Source organism: Pan troglodytes, chromosome 2 (assembly GCF_028858775.2).
Source record: "Pan troglodytes isolate AG18354 chromosome 2, NHGRI_mPanTro3-v2.0_pri, whole genome shotgun sequence".
NCBI lineage: Eukaryota > Metazoa > Chordata > Mammalia > Primates > Hominidae > Pan > Pan troglodytes.
This window is the reverse complement of record NC_086015.1, coordinates 129,887,712-129,903,015: the sequence shown is the minus strand read 5'-3', so window position 1 is coordinate 129,903,015 and position 15,304 is coordinate 129,887,712. Positions and strand designations below refer to the sequence as shown.

Genomic DNA, 15,304 nt, shown 5'->3' with positions numbered 1-15,304 from the left:
TACTATCACCAGAGGTAAATGAGCCAGGATTTAAGTCTCAGTTATCCTCCTTACCATTTTTGTGACTTTGGACAAATCACATTCTGTTCCTCATCCTTGCTTTCCTCATCTGTGAGATGGAGACATTAATCTCCACTTTATAGGGCTGTTAAGAGGAATAAATAATGAGATATTATCCAAATACTTGAGTGCTTACCATAGGCCAGATGCTGTCCTAAGCAGTTTATGTGAATTAGCTCATTTAAAATTCATACCAAAACTTTAAGGTAGGAGTTTAACAAGGTATTAGTCTTATACAAACATTGGCTAAGACAACCAACTAGTGAGTAGTGGAGATGGATTTTGAAGCCAGGGTGTCTGGTCTTAGAGCTTGTGCTTCTTTATATCTTAATTAGAACACAGATTTTCCTAAGAACTGTGTCATGGTTCTGAAAGGCCCATCCAGTGGTTCTGTGATGGATCAACCAGCTCTAAGGGCAAGAGCAGGATGCAGAGAAAAACAAGGAATACCCAGGAAGTGGGAGAAGCTGAATGGGAAATATGGTCTCACTCTCAATGATCCAGCCTCTGGCAGAGGAGACTACAGAGGGTGAGGACGGGAGAAGAAGCAATGACAACTGAGCTCCAGCATGCAAAGGCTCATAATATACAAGCTTGCTGACTGTTAACCTCTTGAATTTTGAGAACTAAGGTTAGATGCCTCCCTGGGGCCAAGGAGATAACAGATTTGGTGAAAGGTATTGAGGACAGGCTTAGTCCAGTCTGCTATAACAAATTACTACAGGTGCGCCAAACAAAGTCGTGGCAGTGATCGAGGAGGCCATAGCGCGGCCTCAGGCTCTGGTGTCTCCCAGTCTGCTAAAGCCCAAGGCTGTCACCATGGACTTCCAGCATCGCACTGGGGGCAGGACCAGGAGCAGGGGCATGGCCTCCTCCTCTGAGAGGAATCATGACCGCAGGGAACACCTCTGGCAGCTGGCCCTGGAAACCATCGACATCAATAAGGACCCATACTTAATGAAAAACTACCTGGGCCCCTAAGAATGCAAGCTCTGCCTGATGCTTCTCAACAAGAAGGGGAGCTATCTGGCACATACCCAGGGGAAGAAGCACCAGACCAACCTGGCCTGGCGAGCAGCCAAGGAGGCTAAGGAGGTGGCATCATGCTGTGCCACCGCTTCATGTCTGCATATGAACAGAGGATCAAGCCCCTGGACCGGCGCTGGCATGACTTGCTGATGGCCGCCGAGCCCTACGAGACCATCACCTTCAAGGTGCCGAGCAGGGAGATCAACAAGGTGGAAGGCACATTCTGGACACACTGGAACCGGGAGACCAAGCAGTTCTTCCTCCAGTTCCACTTTAAGATGGAGAAGCCCCAGCCTCTCCACTGGACCCCTGGGGTGAAGCGACCTCCACCCCCGCTGATGAACGATCTGCCCCCTTGGCCGCTGCTGTCTGAGTCTTTGCCACTGCCCCTTCCAGGAGGTCTGCCTCTGCCACCCATGTCCCCCACGGGGCCTGCACCCTCAGGGCCCCTGGGACCACCTCAGCTGCCCCCACCAGCTCCAGGGGTCCGCCCCCCATCCCCAGTGGTGCAACCCCACATCTGGGGTCCATCCTCCAGCCCCTGGGGTTCACCCATCAGCCCCCGGAGTCCACCCACCAGCTCATGGGGTTCACCCACCAGCCCCAGGGGTCCATCCTCCCCTATCAGTGGGGGTTCACCCCCAGGCCCCAGGGGTGCACCCAGCAGCCCCTGCCATTCACATTCATCCTGGGAATGCACCCACCAGACCCAGGGATGTACCCTCAGGCCCTGGGGGTCCACCCCCAATCTCCTGGGGTCCATCCGTCAGTTCCTGGGGTCCATCTTCAGCCTCCTGGAGTTTACCCCTCAAATCCTGGGTACACCCCCCAACTCCCATGCCTCCAATGCTGAGGCCCCCCTCCCCTCCAAAGGCGCAGGGAACATACGTCCCCCTCCCCCAGCCAACTGAGAAGCTTCTCCCTCCCCAAGCAAGCCCTGCCCCAGGTGCTCCTGCCTTTTCCATGGAGAGAATTACAGATATATTAAATATGAAACTAAAGGAAATCCAACATATAATTCATTTTCCTGAAAAAGAAGAAAGAATAAGTAAAATGAAAACAATATGTGAAGATGTAATCAAAGAAAATTATTTTAAAGATATACCTGAATTTGCAAATCAGACATAGCTGGATGAAGTTTCCAAATGTCAAGGGTAAATTTTTAAAAAGATAGTTTCTATACCAAAAAAAAGCAGTTCCTGGTATGTGGTTGTCTTAAAGATATGCACACAACTTCTTTCTGTTCTTCTGTGCCTGAGGTGATGTTTACTTCCTCTCCCCATGAATGTGGGCTGGACTTAATGGCTCATCTGTAGGTGACAGAAGACAGCAGGAAGTGACAGTGACGGTATGTCATTTCTGAAGTTAGGTTATAAAAAGATGTGGATTCTAGCATGAGTTCTCTCTCTCTCTCTCCAGTCACTCATCAAGGGAGTAACTTGCCATCAAAACCTTCAAAAAGCCCATGTCACAAGGACTTGAGTGGGCCTGGAAGAAAATCCATCAGCCCTGGGTGAGCCTCAGGTAGCTGCAGCCCCATTCGTCAGCTTAGCCGCAACCTCACAGAGACTCCAAGCCGGAATCATCTAGCTAACCTGTTTCCAGATTTCTGACCCACAGAAACTGTGGGATAGTAAGTATGTGTTGTTTTTAGCTGCCCAGTTTTGGGAAAAACTGTTCTGCAGCAATAAATAGCTAATACACAATACTAGGTGGGAACTTGTTCTCAGAATTGTCCATATCTACACCCCATTCCAGAAGAGAGAGAGGGAAATCTACAAACTCAGAGTGAAAGTATGAACAAGAATGTTACAGTTAGCTAAACTGTTCATATATATGTATGTAACAGGCAGACCTTCTCAAGCATGAAAAAGCTCAGGGCAGACAACAACCATGATCCTTTTTGAAAAAAATTTACTTCGAACAATTCAAACAAAGCAACAAAGAAGTGATTAAAATATTAAAATTCATAAATGCAAAAGCCATGAGAAGGTTAGTGTTTGACATCAAATCTAGTTAAATATTCACTTAAATAAGTAAGACTAAATTGTGAGAAGTATGGTTACCAAGCAGAATACTAATATTATAGAGGCTGACAATGTAAAAAAAAAATGATAAAATGTACAAAATCATGAGTGAGAAGGAGGAGAGGTAGGAGAAAGTATAAGTGTTCTAATTTCTTTATTTTTCTTACCAGGAAGTGAAAACATACAGTTGAAAATTGGAACTTGTTAATAATAATGACTTTAATTTCATTGTTTCATCATGTTTTTTAAAAGAGATCTTTGAGGAACTAACATCTTTTTTGAAAAAAAAAGTAGTCTGAAAATTTTGAATAAATAATTCCTACAGTTTTACTTTAGCCTTTTTTCTTAAAATTTCATTTATGTTTTATTTTATAATTAGCATGACCATATTTTGTAAAATAGTTTCTCTCTATATCCTATCTATTTAAATGTTTAGAGAGATATCTGGAATAATGATCATCATACATTGACAATAAATCATTATTGCAAGACTCTGAGATGATCATTATCTTATATTTTGCTTTGTCTCCTTCAACTTTTTTTTTTTTTTTTTTGAGATGGAGTCCTGCTCTGTCGCCCAGGGTGGAGTGCACTGGTGTGATCTCAGCTCACTGAAACCTCCACATCCCAGGTTCAAGCGATTCTCTTGCCTCAGCCTCCAGAGTAGTTGGGATTATAGGCCACTGCCACTATGCCTGGTTAATTTTTTTTTTTTTGTATTTTTAGTAGAAACGGGGTTTTGCCATATTGACCAGGCTGGTCTCGAACTCCTGACCTCAGGTGATCCACCTACCTTGGCCTCCCAACCCTTCAACTTTTATATGTTGCTTGAGTTATTTGAAAAAAAGACGAGCATGTATTATTTTTGAGTTAATGTTTATTTTATAAAAGGAAACAGGAGATAAGTTGAATATTCAATTTAAGGAATAGGAAAAAATGCAAAATGACTCCAAGAAAATAAAACAAAGTAACTAACAAAGGTAAAAGTATAAATTTGTGAATTAGAAAGCAAAAGTGAATTTGATCAATCAAATAAAAAACTTCCTTTGAAAAGGATCAGTAATATAGACAACTCTATGGTAAAAACTGATGTAGATATAAAGAGGAAAGACACAAATAACTAACAATAGGTAGAGGTCAGGTGCAGTGGTTCACACCTGTAATCCTAACACTTTGGGAGGCTGAGATGGGAGGATCACTTGAGGCCAGGAGTTTGAGATCAGCATGAGGCAAAATAGTGAGATCCCGTCTCTACAAAAAATTTAAAGAATAGCCAAGTATGATGGCACAAACCTGTAGTCCCAGCTATTTGGGAGGCTGAGCTGGGAGGATCACTTAAGACCAGGAGTTCAAGGGTGCAATGAGCTGTGATCACGCCACTATGCCCCAGCCTGGGCAATAGAGCAAGACCCTGCGGGGAAAAAAAAAAAAAAAAAAGAAGAGGTCAAAGATATGATGAGAAAAGGCAGGCAGGCTCATGTTCATGCAGCCTAATGGGAGTTCCTTCAAGGAGCCTGGAAACACAGGCCTCTCCCTCCGTGCCCAGTGAGGGAAAATTTTACCTGCCAGGATGTGAGCTCAGAGGGCAGCATGTACAACTCCAGCACCAGGATCTTCCTCAGGGTAACTGTGCCAGGACCGAGCCTGGGCAAGGCACCACCTAACTGCTCCTTCCTCTCACAGAGATATCCTGCTCCTCACTGCCACCATCTCAGAACAAACCCGGTTCCACCTCCCAGGCTCCTCTAGCTGGCTCTGTCTGGCCACGTTCTTGCAGGATCCACATAGACACACACAGGGGCCTGGCGAGGAGCTCAGTCCAGCAGATGATCAGCCTCATGACATCAGCTCAGATCTGATCCTGGGACGCCCAGGTGCTCCAAGGCCCTGGTGACTCCCCAAGCCTGTGGCGATAGCACTTACCTTGGAACTCCAGGCCCCTTCTCTGCAAGACTTCAGATGTGTCCACCACCTGTGTAAGTCCCCTCTCTCAGGCCCCTCAGGGCTGCTGCCTCGTCGGCCTCCCAGCCTGGCTCAGGGGCAGTCACTCGCTGGCAGGTAAAACTGTTCCCTGAGCTCCCCACTGGCCTCTGATCAGACCAGGTGGACACCCCTCGGGCCTGGGTCCTGGGCCCATGGCTAATATCATCTGAACTAACATGGGATTGTCCAAGAGGAAACTGGTCTGACTCCCTCCCTCCCAGCTCCTCCCCACCTCAGGGGTATCAGCAGGCAGCAGCCCCTGCGGCCCCTGCCCCGCAGGCCTCACTTGAGGACTGGACAAGGCAATATTGGAAAGTGCGCAAGGGCACCTCAGCCTCTGTCGGGTGCTCTGTGCATGTTTGTTAAATAAACACAGATGATTATATTAATGGCCACTGGGACACAGTGAGTGCCAGCCTCTCCCTGTGTGAAGGGGCACCCCAGACCCTAAGTTCAGAATTCCTTGCTACTTTTGCAACACATCAAGTGAGTTCCCACCTCCAGGCCTTTGCCAGTCCCTCCCATCCTGAAACACGACTCCTCTGTGAAGCCTTCGTTCGGCCCCAGCTCTGGGCTCCCACAGCACCCAACGCACATGGATGCCCATCCCACTGCAATGAGCTGCTGTCACCCCCCCAAAGACTGAGAGCTTCTCAGGGCTGGGTCTCACAGACATGATACCCTCAGCAAAGGCACACAGGCCCCGCCCTGCTTGCATCTCACAATGTGCATCTGGAAAACACTGGGCCAACCCGCGCAAGCCAGGGGTCTTCACGACAGGATGTCCCACAGCCTTCAGTGTGTGTAGGTCCCCAGAGCAATGCTGGGTTTTGCAGTGTGTCCCCACAGACTGCTTTGTTTTGGGATACCTGTTAACAAGTCTCACTGCCTGTGTTCCATTAGAGCAATCTAGGAGAGTCCCCAGGCACTGGGGACAGGACCCTGTTCCCACTGAGTTGGGTGGGGAGGCATTCGTCCTACTCTAGATGAGCTTCGGGCAGCCTTTGGGAAAGCCCGTTCCTGGGCCTGGGCCTCTCCCCTAGCCTCTATCCCCGCTGTCTCTGGAGTGGGCAGGAAGCGACCTTTCAACCCATCCCCGGCTTGGGTCCTGTGTGCCCAAGGCCCACCTGGGCTTGAGCCTGGAGTTACAGGGGCTGGTGCCCAGTCCCATTTCCCCACTGTCTTGCTGGGCAACCCCGGTCAAGTCCCTTCCCGTTTCTGGCCTTGGTTAACACAAAGAGGGACTCAGTAGACTCTCCCTGGCACCTTCTAGCTCTGACATCTCAGGAGGAGCCAGGGCCTCTCACAGGGCTAAGGGAAGGGGAGTTTGGCCTCTGGGATAAACCAGGAGAAACTGGGGGCTGCCAGACATCATCTCAGAAAATGGTCAGAAGCTACAGATTCTGACCTCCCAGGACTTTTGTGACTTCCCCACATGGCCACTTCTGTTAGGAGAGGAACCTACCCACCCTGTCTGTGTGGTTAGCGTTTGGGAGAAGGGAGTCCCATTGAGCCTTGGGAGAGGCCAGAAAGGGCCTCTCTGGGTATGAAGGTGGGACTTCCTGTGGGACAATGTGGCAGGAACCCTCCCTGCCCCTCGGGGTGCTGGCCTGGGACAGGGGTGGGAGGTGGGCTCTGGGCGGGTGGTTACCTACCTTGTGATGCTGCCCTTGGAGATCCAGGATATCCCGCTTGGTGACAGACCAGTGGAAGGTCAGGCCTGGCATGGCATTGCCAAAGGAGAAAGGGTTCTGGTGGTTGGTGATCCAGGTGATATAGATGGACATCAGTGGGGAGAAGTCAGGCCTGGTGACCAGCAGGGTGCCAGCACTGGGAATGCCCCCAGAAGCTGTGCTGCCTCCTTCAAGCAGTGGGAGATGTATCCAATTCTTCCCCAGCTAGAGAAGGACATGGCACAAGTTTGGGAATTTTGATGAAATACCAAACAGTTAAACCAGGGGCGGGACTGTTTTCCCCACACTGTGCCTCCCCTGCCTCTGGCTGCGCCTCCCCATGGCCAAGAGACCCATTTTTGGAAGGAGTCCCTGGAGCTCTAGGAGGCTGTGTGTCCCCCAGCAGCACAGCTTGCCCTGCCCCACAGTGCTGGTTCCTCCGGGCCCCTCTCTCCTAATCTAGCCGGGGTCCCTGCTTACAGAGCACCCACGGATGGGGTCCCTGGCTCCTTCAGTCTCTATTTGCTGAGAGTCTGCTGAGGGCACACTTGGAGGCGAGAAGGCAAAAGGCCACAGCAGGTGCCACACCGGGCTGCCCAGTCCACTGCCAGTGCTGCCACTTCCTAGCTGTGTGGCCCTGGGATGAGTCTTAAGCTTTCTGTGCATTCATTTGTTCATCTGCGACATGGAGATGGTTCTGACACCAGCCTCCCAGGGCTGCTATGAACACCAAACAGATTAATGTCCGAGACAGCATGGAGTGGAGTAAGTGCCACGGTCATGGTGCTCCTGTTAGGGGCCTGGTGCTATCTGAGGTGTGGGAAGGTGACAGGCTAGCAGGAAGCAGGCCTTCATCAGTGGCTGCAAGAGGGTGTCAGTCTGGGTAGGGGTGGGTGGGAAGCTGCTACTGCACCCCTAGATACCCAGGCTGGGCAGATGGAGGAGGTGGAGAAGCACTGTAGCTCGAGGACAGGGTTATAGCAGCGGCTCTTTGGGAACCAGGATTCAGAGCCCAGGAGGTCCCCTCACCTGGGTGCCCATCCTTATCTGCATGATGGGGGTGCGGATCCTCACGGCCCCAAGCAGCAGCACCTTCACCTGAACGAGGTCCTGGGGAAAGAGCATGGTGCTCAGGTGCAGGGCGCCAGAATGCTGTGCTGGCCGGGCATGTTTCTGGAAGGGACCTCTCAAGGGAAGGAGGCTGTGGCTAAGAGGCTGTGGCGAGAAGGCACCTCAGGATGCCTAGCACCGTGTTCCTCTGCCAAGAGAGGCCTGGTTTTGTGGGCGGTTCACCCCACATGGGCCAGCCACTTCCTCTCCCACGGCCCCGCAGGTCCCAGCCCAGTGCTCTGAGGCTGCCACCCTGTCTCATCCAGCTGCTTCGGGTCAGCACTTCAGACTTGGGGCCAGGGACTGGGGTCTGCTCTTCCCTAGGCCAGGCTGCCCTCAAGCGACAGGTCTCCAGACTCTCCCAAACCCAAATCCAGCTTGCCTGTGTCTCACTAAGCAGAGTACAGTGACAAATGCAGGAGTCCAGTGAAGTCTGATTAGAGCAGACCTTATAACCTCCTTCATGCTCAACTCTATACTCCTATTAATCTGGCCAAAGACTAACTCTCCTGGCTTCTTGCTAGTGCTGCTGACTCATGTGGAACTGACATGATTAAACCTCTTAGACTCTTTGCCATGCGCTCATGCTGAGCCCACATTCTGTGCCTCATGACTTGGGCTAATGCTTGGCACACAGTAGATGCTTGATAAGCACCCGTTCCCCTCCTTTCACTCATCCTTCTGCTCAGTCTCCTCCTGCTAGTCCTGGCCCACCCCACGGCCTTGGGGTGCTGGTTGTATGACCTGGATTGGACAGATGGAACTGGAAGCATCTGACCAGAATCACATTCCAGGCAAGGACACAGGGGCTGCAGGTGAAGCCCCTGCCTGCCTGGGCTCAAGAAGATGCCTTTCAGATGGGGATGGTGATGCAGCCCCTCCACCTGCCAAGGGCCACCAGGGCCTTTCCCCAGCACCTCCCCAACCTGTCAGATGGCGGACCCAGAGGGGAAAATGCCAGCAAAGTCAAACAACAAAGAGGAGGGATACTCAGTGCCCTGTGTCCCTCTGGCTGAATTTCCAGCCAGCTGCCCTTTTAGCTACTGGAAAATGAGCCAGTTCCTGAGGCTGCAATCCTTTTTAGAGAAACAAAACAAAACAAACAAACACAAAAAAACCACAGGCCTCCTGTCTGTAAGTCACAGTCCTGAATGAGACGCTCTGGGAAGCCAATCTGAACCCTGCCATGTCCCCAGGACAGATTTTAACATCCCCAAGACTTTTTCTTTGTCTTGGAAATTGACACACACTGGATCTGGGCATCCACCTCTGTGATTCAGACTTTGTGGCTTAACAAGGATACTTGGGCAGGCACGGAAAATGCTGGGAAAAGGAGTAAATCACTGAACTCAATGATGGATCAAAGTCAGCCTCTGAAAACAAGGACTTCCCTGCACCCCCTCTAGGGCGGTGCACTCGCCAGCTCCCTGGGCTCTGTGTTTACAGGCTCTGAACTCAGAACTGCATGGACTGCTTCCAGGGGACCTAGTTCTCATGAGGAATGGGATGACTGATTCTGAAACAGGTTTCTGTCCACAGTTGCATTAAACATCACAGAAGGCTCTTCTTACAGACCAAGTTTCTGGTCCAGCTGTGAGTGGAACTCCAAAGCAGCCTTCCCTGAGATGATTCTGCAAGTCACTGCTGGCGAAGGAGGTCACGAAGAATGCAAAGGCCCCAGTTTTAGCCCTGAGCCTTCGTCAGAAGGTGGAAATGGTCTCACCTCCTCTCCAGAGGACCAAAGGAGACCCACGCCTCACAAAGCGGGGAAGTTGTCAGACTCTCCAGACACCGACTTTCACCTGCTTGAGTCAGTCCCACCAATGTGGGGCAGGGAGACCCTCCGGGGAGAAGATGGCCCTAACTTGGCCTCCTACCTTCACTGCCAGCCCAGAAAAGCAATTAGGAAAGTCCCCCACCCTACACAGAGACTGGGAAGATGACTTAACCTCTGCTGGTGTAGAAGATGCTAGCAGATGACCCAGGTTTTTCTCTCCACCTGGAAATACAAATCCAGGGCTGAAGTACAATTTTTTAATTCACCACACATACACCACACTACTCTGGAGACATACAATGCACCCAGAAGGCACTCTCAGCCCACAGCACCCCTTCTCTGCTATCAGCACATGCTCAAGCCCAGCTTCAAGTGACCAACAAAAGGCCCGAGAGCTCTGATGCTGGGCGGCCCTGGGCCCAATCCCAGAACTGGCACATGGTGACTGTGGTCTGCTAGCTAGTCCCTCAGTCTCCCATCATCAAAGGGGGACAGCAGGAAAATGCACAGGGCACCGAGAGGACTGAAGGACATGAAGGCAAAGTGTGCAGAGCGACGCCTGCCCTCACCACGATTGCCATCATCCTCCACTGGAAGGGCCCTTTGGGGCCGGGGGTTGCTGAAGACCCTGTCCCGTAAGGAGCAGCTGGAAAGACTGGGAGACTCAGCCTGGAGAAGAGCAGCCTCTGGGGGTCTGGGTGCTCCCAAGTCAGCAGGGCTGTCCTGCACAGGGGGCCCTGGCAGGGACTGCAGACCCAGGGGGCAGAAGCAGCACCCTTGGAGAGAGGTGGTCCTCAGAGGTAGAACCCAAACACAGTAAAGAGGCCTTTGTCTCAGGCACAGCTGCCCTGGGAAGCAGTGGCCCATCACCACAGCTGGCTGTCCTGGGGAGTTCGGATAGTGCCAGTCTCCAATAGCACGTCTGTTACCTGAGAGATGATGACCACCTTGCCAGTCTCTGCATCCACCACCTGCACAAGCCCAGACACAGTGCCCTTCCCCATGGTGAGACCTGGTACCAGCCTGGAAGTGCTCACCAGTGCAATGTTCTAGTTGCTGATGGAGAAAAGGATGTTGGACTGAGGCTGGGGGCTGCCCTCAGAGGTGACCTGAGTGGGGAGGAAATAGCAGTGCATCAGTGCCTACTGTGCCAGGCAGCCTGTGCCTCCCCCAGATGGAGCCAGGGCCTCAGTGCTGATGGCTTCCACCTCTACACAGTCACCTCGTGCTAGGACAGAGGCAGTGCGCCAGGAGCTGGGGCTGCTGTGCAGTGGGCACACTGGGGCTGGAGCATGATGTGGCTTCTCAGCTCTCACCTGCATCATGACCCGGATAAGCAGTGTCGCGTTCCTGAGAATCAGCCCGAGTGGGGGAAAAACCGGTTGAGACAGAGGAGAGAAGGAACTGCTGTGCCCTGAACCCAGGACTTACACACCACATGTTTCATGAGAGGAAAACTCAGGGCACGAACATCACCCCTATGTGAGCAGTGACCTGTGGGCCCCAGGGTCCTGGGGGCTGCCTCCCAGCCACTGGCCGAGGCTCTCTGGTTCTCTGGGGCATGTTCTGCTGTTTGTGACTGTGCTCCACTTCCCCAGATGCTAAACACCATGAAAACAAGGACCTTTCATGCAGCTGAGCCTTCCCCTTGGATCAGCAATTCTCAGTGTGTGGTCGCTGACTAGCAATGCATACCCTCCAGCCACCCCGGCCCATGGAGCCAGAGGCAGCCCTGCATCTGTGTCCTAACATGCCCTCTGGAGATGCTGGTGTGGGTCAAGCTTTGCCATCCACTGCCTTTAGGACTCCCCAACTCCTTTTTCGAAGGTTACCTCCTTCCCTAAATTTCTCCCAATTTCTGCTGAAAAACACCTTAGAATCGTTCTTGTCAGTGCTCTCAAAACTTTTCAGATGAGGATCAAGGAGCTCAGCAACAAGGACTAGCCCAGGAGGAGACCAGGGATGCCGGTGCCATGCTGTGGAGCCGGTGAAGCCCCCATCTGCTCCTCCTGCATCCCCCCCCAAGTGCACTCCTGGCAGGAGAAGGTGAGTGAACACAGGAGGCATCCAGGGCACTGCTTGTGTGGGAGGATTGGTTTCTGCAGTGCTGTACTATTGCTGGTCAGAAACAAATTTCTTATTGCCAGAAGAAAGGTGCGAGTCCATCTAGAGGCACAGACAGTACCCACGTGCTTCAGATCACAGATTAATGATGCTCACCAGCCCCAGCGTGGCCCAAGCACAGGGAGGATGTTGGCAGGGCTGGTTTAATGTTGCTGCTGTAAATAGACTTGGAATGATTCCCGGGCCACGACTGCCATGGCCTGTGGCTGCAGTGCTGCTCCTGTCATAACCTAACACCCCGAGATAGCCCCACACCACATAATGAGCCCATGAGGGACCTCAGAGCTCCCCTTGTCCAGGAATCACCTACTTCAGGAGTTGCCTTTGTGACATCTCTGCTGGAGGAGGTGACCACCAGGAGGACTCACACCAATGTGACAATTGGGGAAGCTGCTCGGAGCTTCAGGTCCATGAATGGGAAGTATTTGGCCAGAAGGGGATTCTTGTGCAAGTCCAGCATGTGGATGTTTGCCTTCACTGTCTTCCCAATCTCCGCCTGCATCGTGCAGACAGAGGCTCAGGGATGGCCTCTGAGAGACCAATCTCACCATCTATGGTGCCCCATGACTTTCTGAGATACTAATAGCATCACCAACCTCAACCCACAGACCTGGGAATCAGGGATGAGTCACCCGGGTTTACCTCTGGACTATCAGCCAGTCAGCAAATGAAAATTGATGAAGCGCTTATTCCAAGGGGTGGGTCAGGGGAGGGTGGCTGGGGATACTTACAGGCATAAGTTCCACTCCCTACTCTTAAATAACAATACACTAATTAGGGAGATGAGACACTGCTTAGAACAGCAGCAGGCATCCAGTAGGAGTTCAGTAAATGCTCACTGACTGAATAGCTCACACCTGGCAGTGTAGAATACGATAAGAACCTTAGGAAATGAGAGTCAGAAATACACAGTGAAGAAACAGAAAATTAGCAAACAGCAGTGGAAATGAGATTATAGGAGGAGTATGTGAGGCTGGGTAGAGCATATTAGCTTCTTAAGGAGCCTAAGATGCCCTTTTAATTACCAGCCCTTCTATCCACTCAGGATCCCAACCACAACCCTCTGGAAGCCCAGCTTCAGTCACCTCAGATATTTGGAGTAATAAAATTTCGCTATTGACGTGAAAGATAAAACGAGATCTATTCCTTTTCCTTTTTTGCAATGGTGCTTGGCGTGGGTGAGCTGTACTCATTTGTCACTGAAACTCCAGAGAACCCAAAACCTGTATTTTCAGGGGGAAATCCATGCTCAGCAAGACATGTGCCTGGCTGGTTAATAACCTACACCAGCTAAAAGACAAGAATTCCCAGGTCACAGCTAATTTAGAGGCAACTGCCAGCAGGATTTACTGCCAAGCCTCATGGGGATGTCACCTGGGATGAAGAAGTTCCTTACTGGAGGGACTCTGCATCCTTAACATAGAGCGAAAGAGATAGAAGGCAGCTTTGCAAGCTCACAGGGGAAGGGATGCAGACCCCAGGAGCAAAAGTGAAGGCCATAGGAAACATCCCACAGCCGCCTCACTCTCCGTTCCTGCAGGTCTGCTGAGGGGGCCCCATCATGAAGCTTCCACTGACCTTATCAATCACACAGATGTACAGCTCCTGAATGTCTGACACGTAAACGACAGCCTTGGCCAGGGCCGGGAAGATGAGGCACAAATCATAGGTCATGATGGTGGTCGAGCCAGGGAGCAAAGGGTATACCTGCAAGGTTCGGGGCTGGGGTAGAGGGGTGGGTGGTGGATTACGTGGCTGCAGAGCCCCCCCTCTGCTCAGGTCCATGAGCAGTGCCTCACCCTCAGCACCAGCCTATCACCTCACTGGCAGAGCCCTCCAGGCCAGCACTAGAAAGCAGTGAACAAGGGAAATCCTACCCCAAATAGTGCCCTGCCCACCTCTCATCACAAGCCCCACTGCTGGCCAGGAGCAGGGCTTGGGATATAACATGTCAGTGCTCAGCTAGATCTCACCGAACATTGATCTCCAATTTGCACATTTTACAAAAGGAAGAAAATGGAAGCTGATCCAAGAGGGGCAGTCAGCAACCTTGGGATGTGCAGGAACTTGGGGACAGAGTGAGAATGCAGTCCCAGGATGCCACGTCCTGAGCTGGCCACCTGCTGCTGCAGCCCTGGCGGTAGGGAAGCACCCCGTGAGGTCTTCTGTGAAACTGCAAGACAGGGACTGGCAGAAAACGAGACAGCTACTTTTCAGCGGCAGCTCTCCCTGAGAAGTCCCAATCAGAACGGACTGAATCACAGAACCTGGGAGCAGCCTGCAAGGCCACCCCAGTGTGAGCTCCGTGCATCTCGCTCAACTCTGTGTCTGATCAACAGCCCCAGCTCTGTGTGAAGCACTGACTGCTAAGGTGTGAGTGAACGAACAAACCAGAGCTAGAGTTTTCCAGCCTTTTCACTGCCAAAGACCCTTTTAACATTTATTTATTATTTTTTTAAGAGACAGGGTCTTGCTCTGTCTCTGAGGCTGGAGTGCAGTGGTAGGACCATAGCTCACTGCAGCCTCAAACTCCTGGACTCAAGCCATCCTCCCAACTCAGCCTCCAGAGCAGCAGCTGGGATGACAGGTGTATGCCACTGTGGCTAGAATAGATCCTTGTTTTTATTTTTTTATTTCATTTTTTTTAGAGACAGGATCTAGCTCCATCACTCAGGCTGGAGTGCAGTGGGATCATCACAGCACACTGCAACCTCGAACTCCTGGGCTCAAGGCAAGAGCCCCATTATTTTTTATTTTTTATTTTTTTTGGAGATGCAGTCTTGCTCTTTCACCCAGGCTGGAGTACAGTGGCACGATCTCGGCTCACTGCAACTGCTGCCTCCCGGGTTCAAGCAATTCTCCTGCCCCAGCCTCCTGAGTAGCTGGGACCACGCCCAGTTAATTTTTTGTATTTTAGTAGAAACGGGGTTTCACCGTGTTGCCCAGGCTGGTCTTGAACTACTGAGCTCGGGCAATCCACCCACTCTGGCCTAAGAGCCCTCACTTTAATCCTTTTCTGTTTACACACTTTGTTTTTTGAGATGGAGTCTCCTCTGTCGCCCAGGCTGGAGCGCAGTGGCGCGACCTCAGATCACTGCAACCTCCATCTCCCAGGTTCAAGCAATTCTCCTGCCTCAGCCTCCTGAGTAGCTGGGACTACAGGTGTGTGCCACCATGCCCGGCTGATTTTTTTTTGTATTTTTAGTAGAGATGGGCTTTCACCGTGTTAGCCAGGATGGTCTCAATCTCCTGACCTCCTGATCCACCCACCTCAGCCTCCCAAAGTGCTGGGATTACAGACACAAGCCACTGTGCCTGGCCATTTATCCACTTTTAGGGATTCTGCCTTCAGGAGTTTCTCCCCTAAAAAAGTGCATTCACAATCACCCTCTTATGCTGCACAGGATAGGCATTCACACACGTGACATGTCTATTTATGATGGACTGCATGAAGCTTGCCTTATTGCTTAGGCGTGTATTTCATCCAGGTGGTTTTGGAGCTGGGCAGGCAGGAACAGGTT

At 51.4% G+C, this 15,304-nt stretch overlaps 1 protein-coding gene and 1 pseudogene across 1 annotated transcript; one reads left to right on the top strand and one right to left on the bottom strand.

The window, feature by feature from the left end:
- The first annotated feature begins 879 nt into the window (after positions 1-879).
- Positions 880-2,000, top strand: LOC470913 (splicing factor 3A subunit 2-like; annotated as a pseudogene).
- A 166-nt stretch (positions 2,001-2,166) lies between these two features.
- Positions 2,167-12,018, bottom strand: LOC470912 (nuclear pore membrane glycoprotein 210). The gene is made up of 5 exons (XM_526295.6): positions 11,880-12,018; positions 10,589-10,768; positions 7,802-7,882; positions 6,755-6,997; positions 2,167-2,399 (listed from the first exon to the last, which is right to left on the bottom strand). The coding sequence occupies exons 2-5, from the start codon at positions 10,661-10,663 to the stop codon at positions 2,388-2,390; spliced, it is 411 nt and encodes a 136-aa protein (XP_526295.2). The 5' UTR covers positions 10,664-10,768; positions 11,880-12,018; the 3' UTR covers positions 2,167-2,387.
- Positions 12,019-15,304: the final 3,286 nt, after the last annotated feature.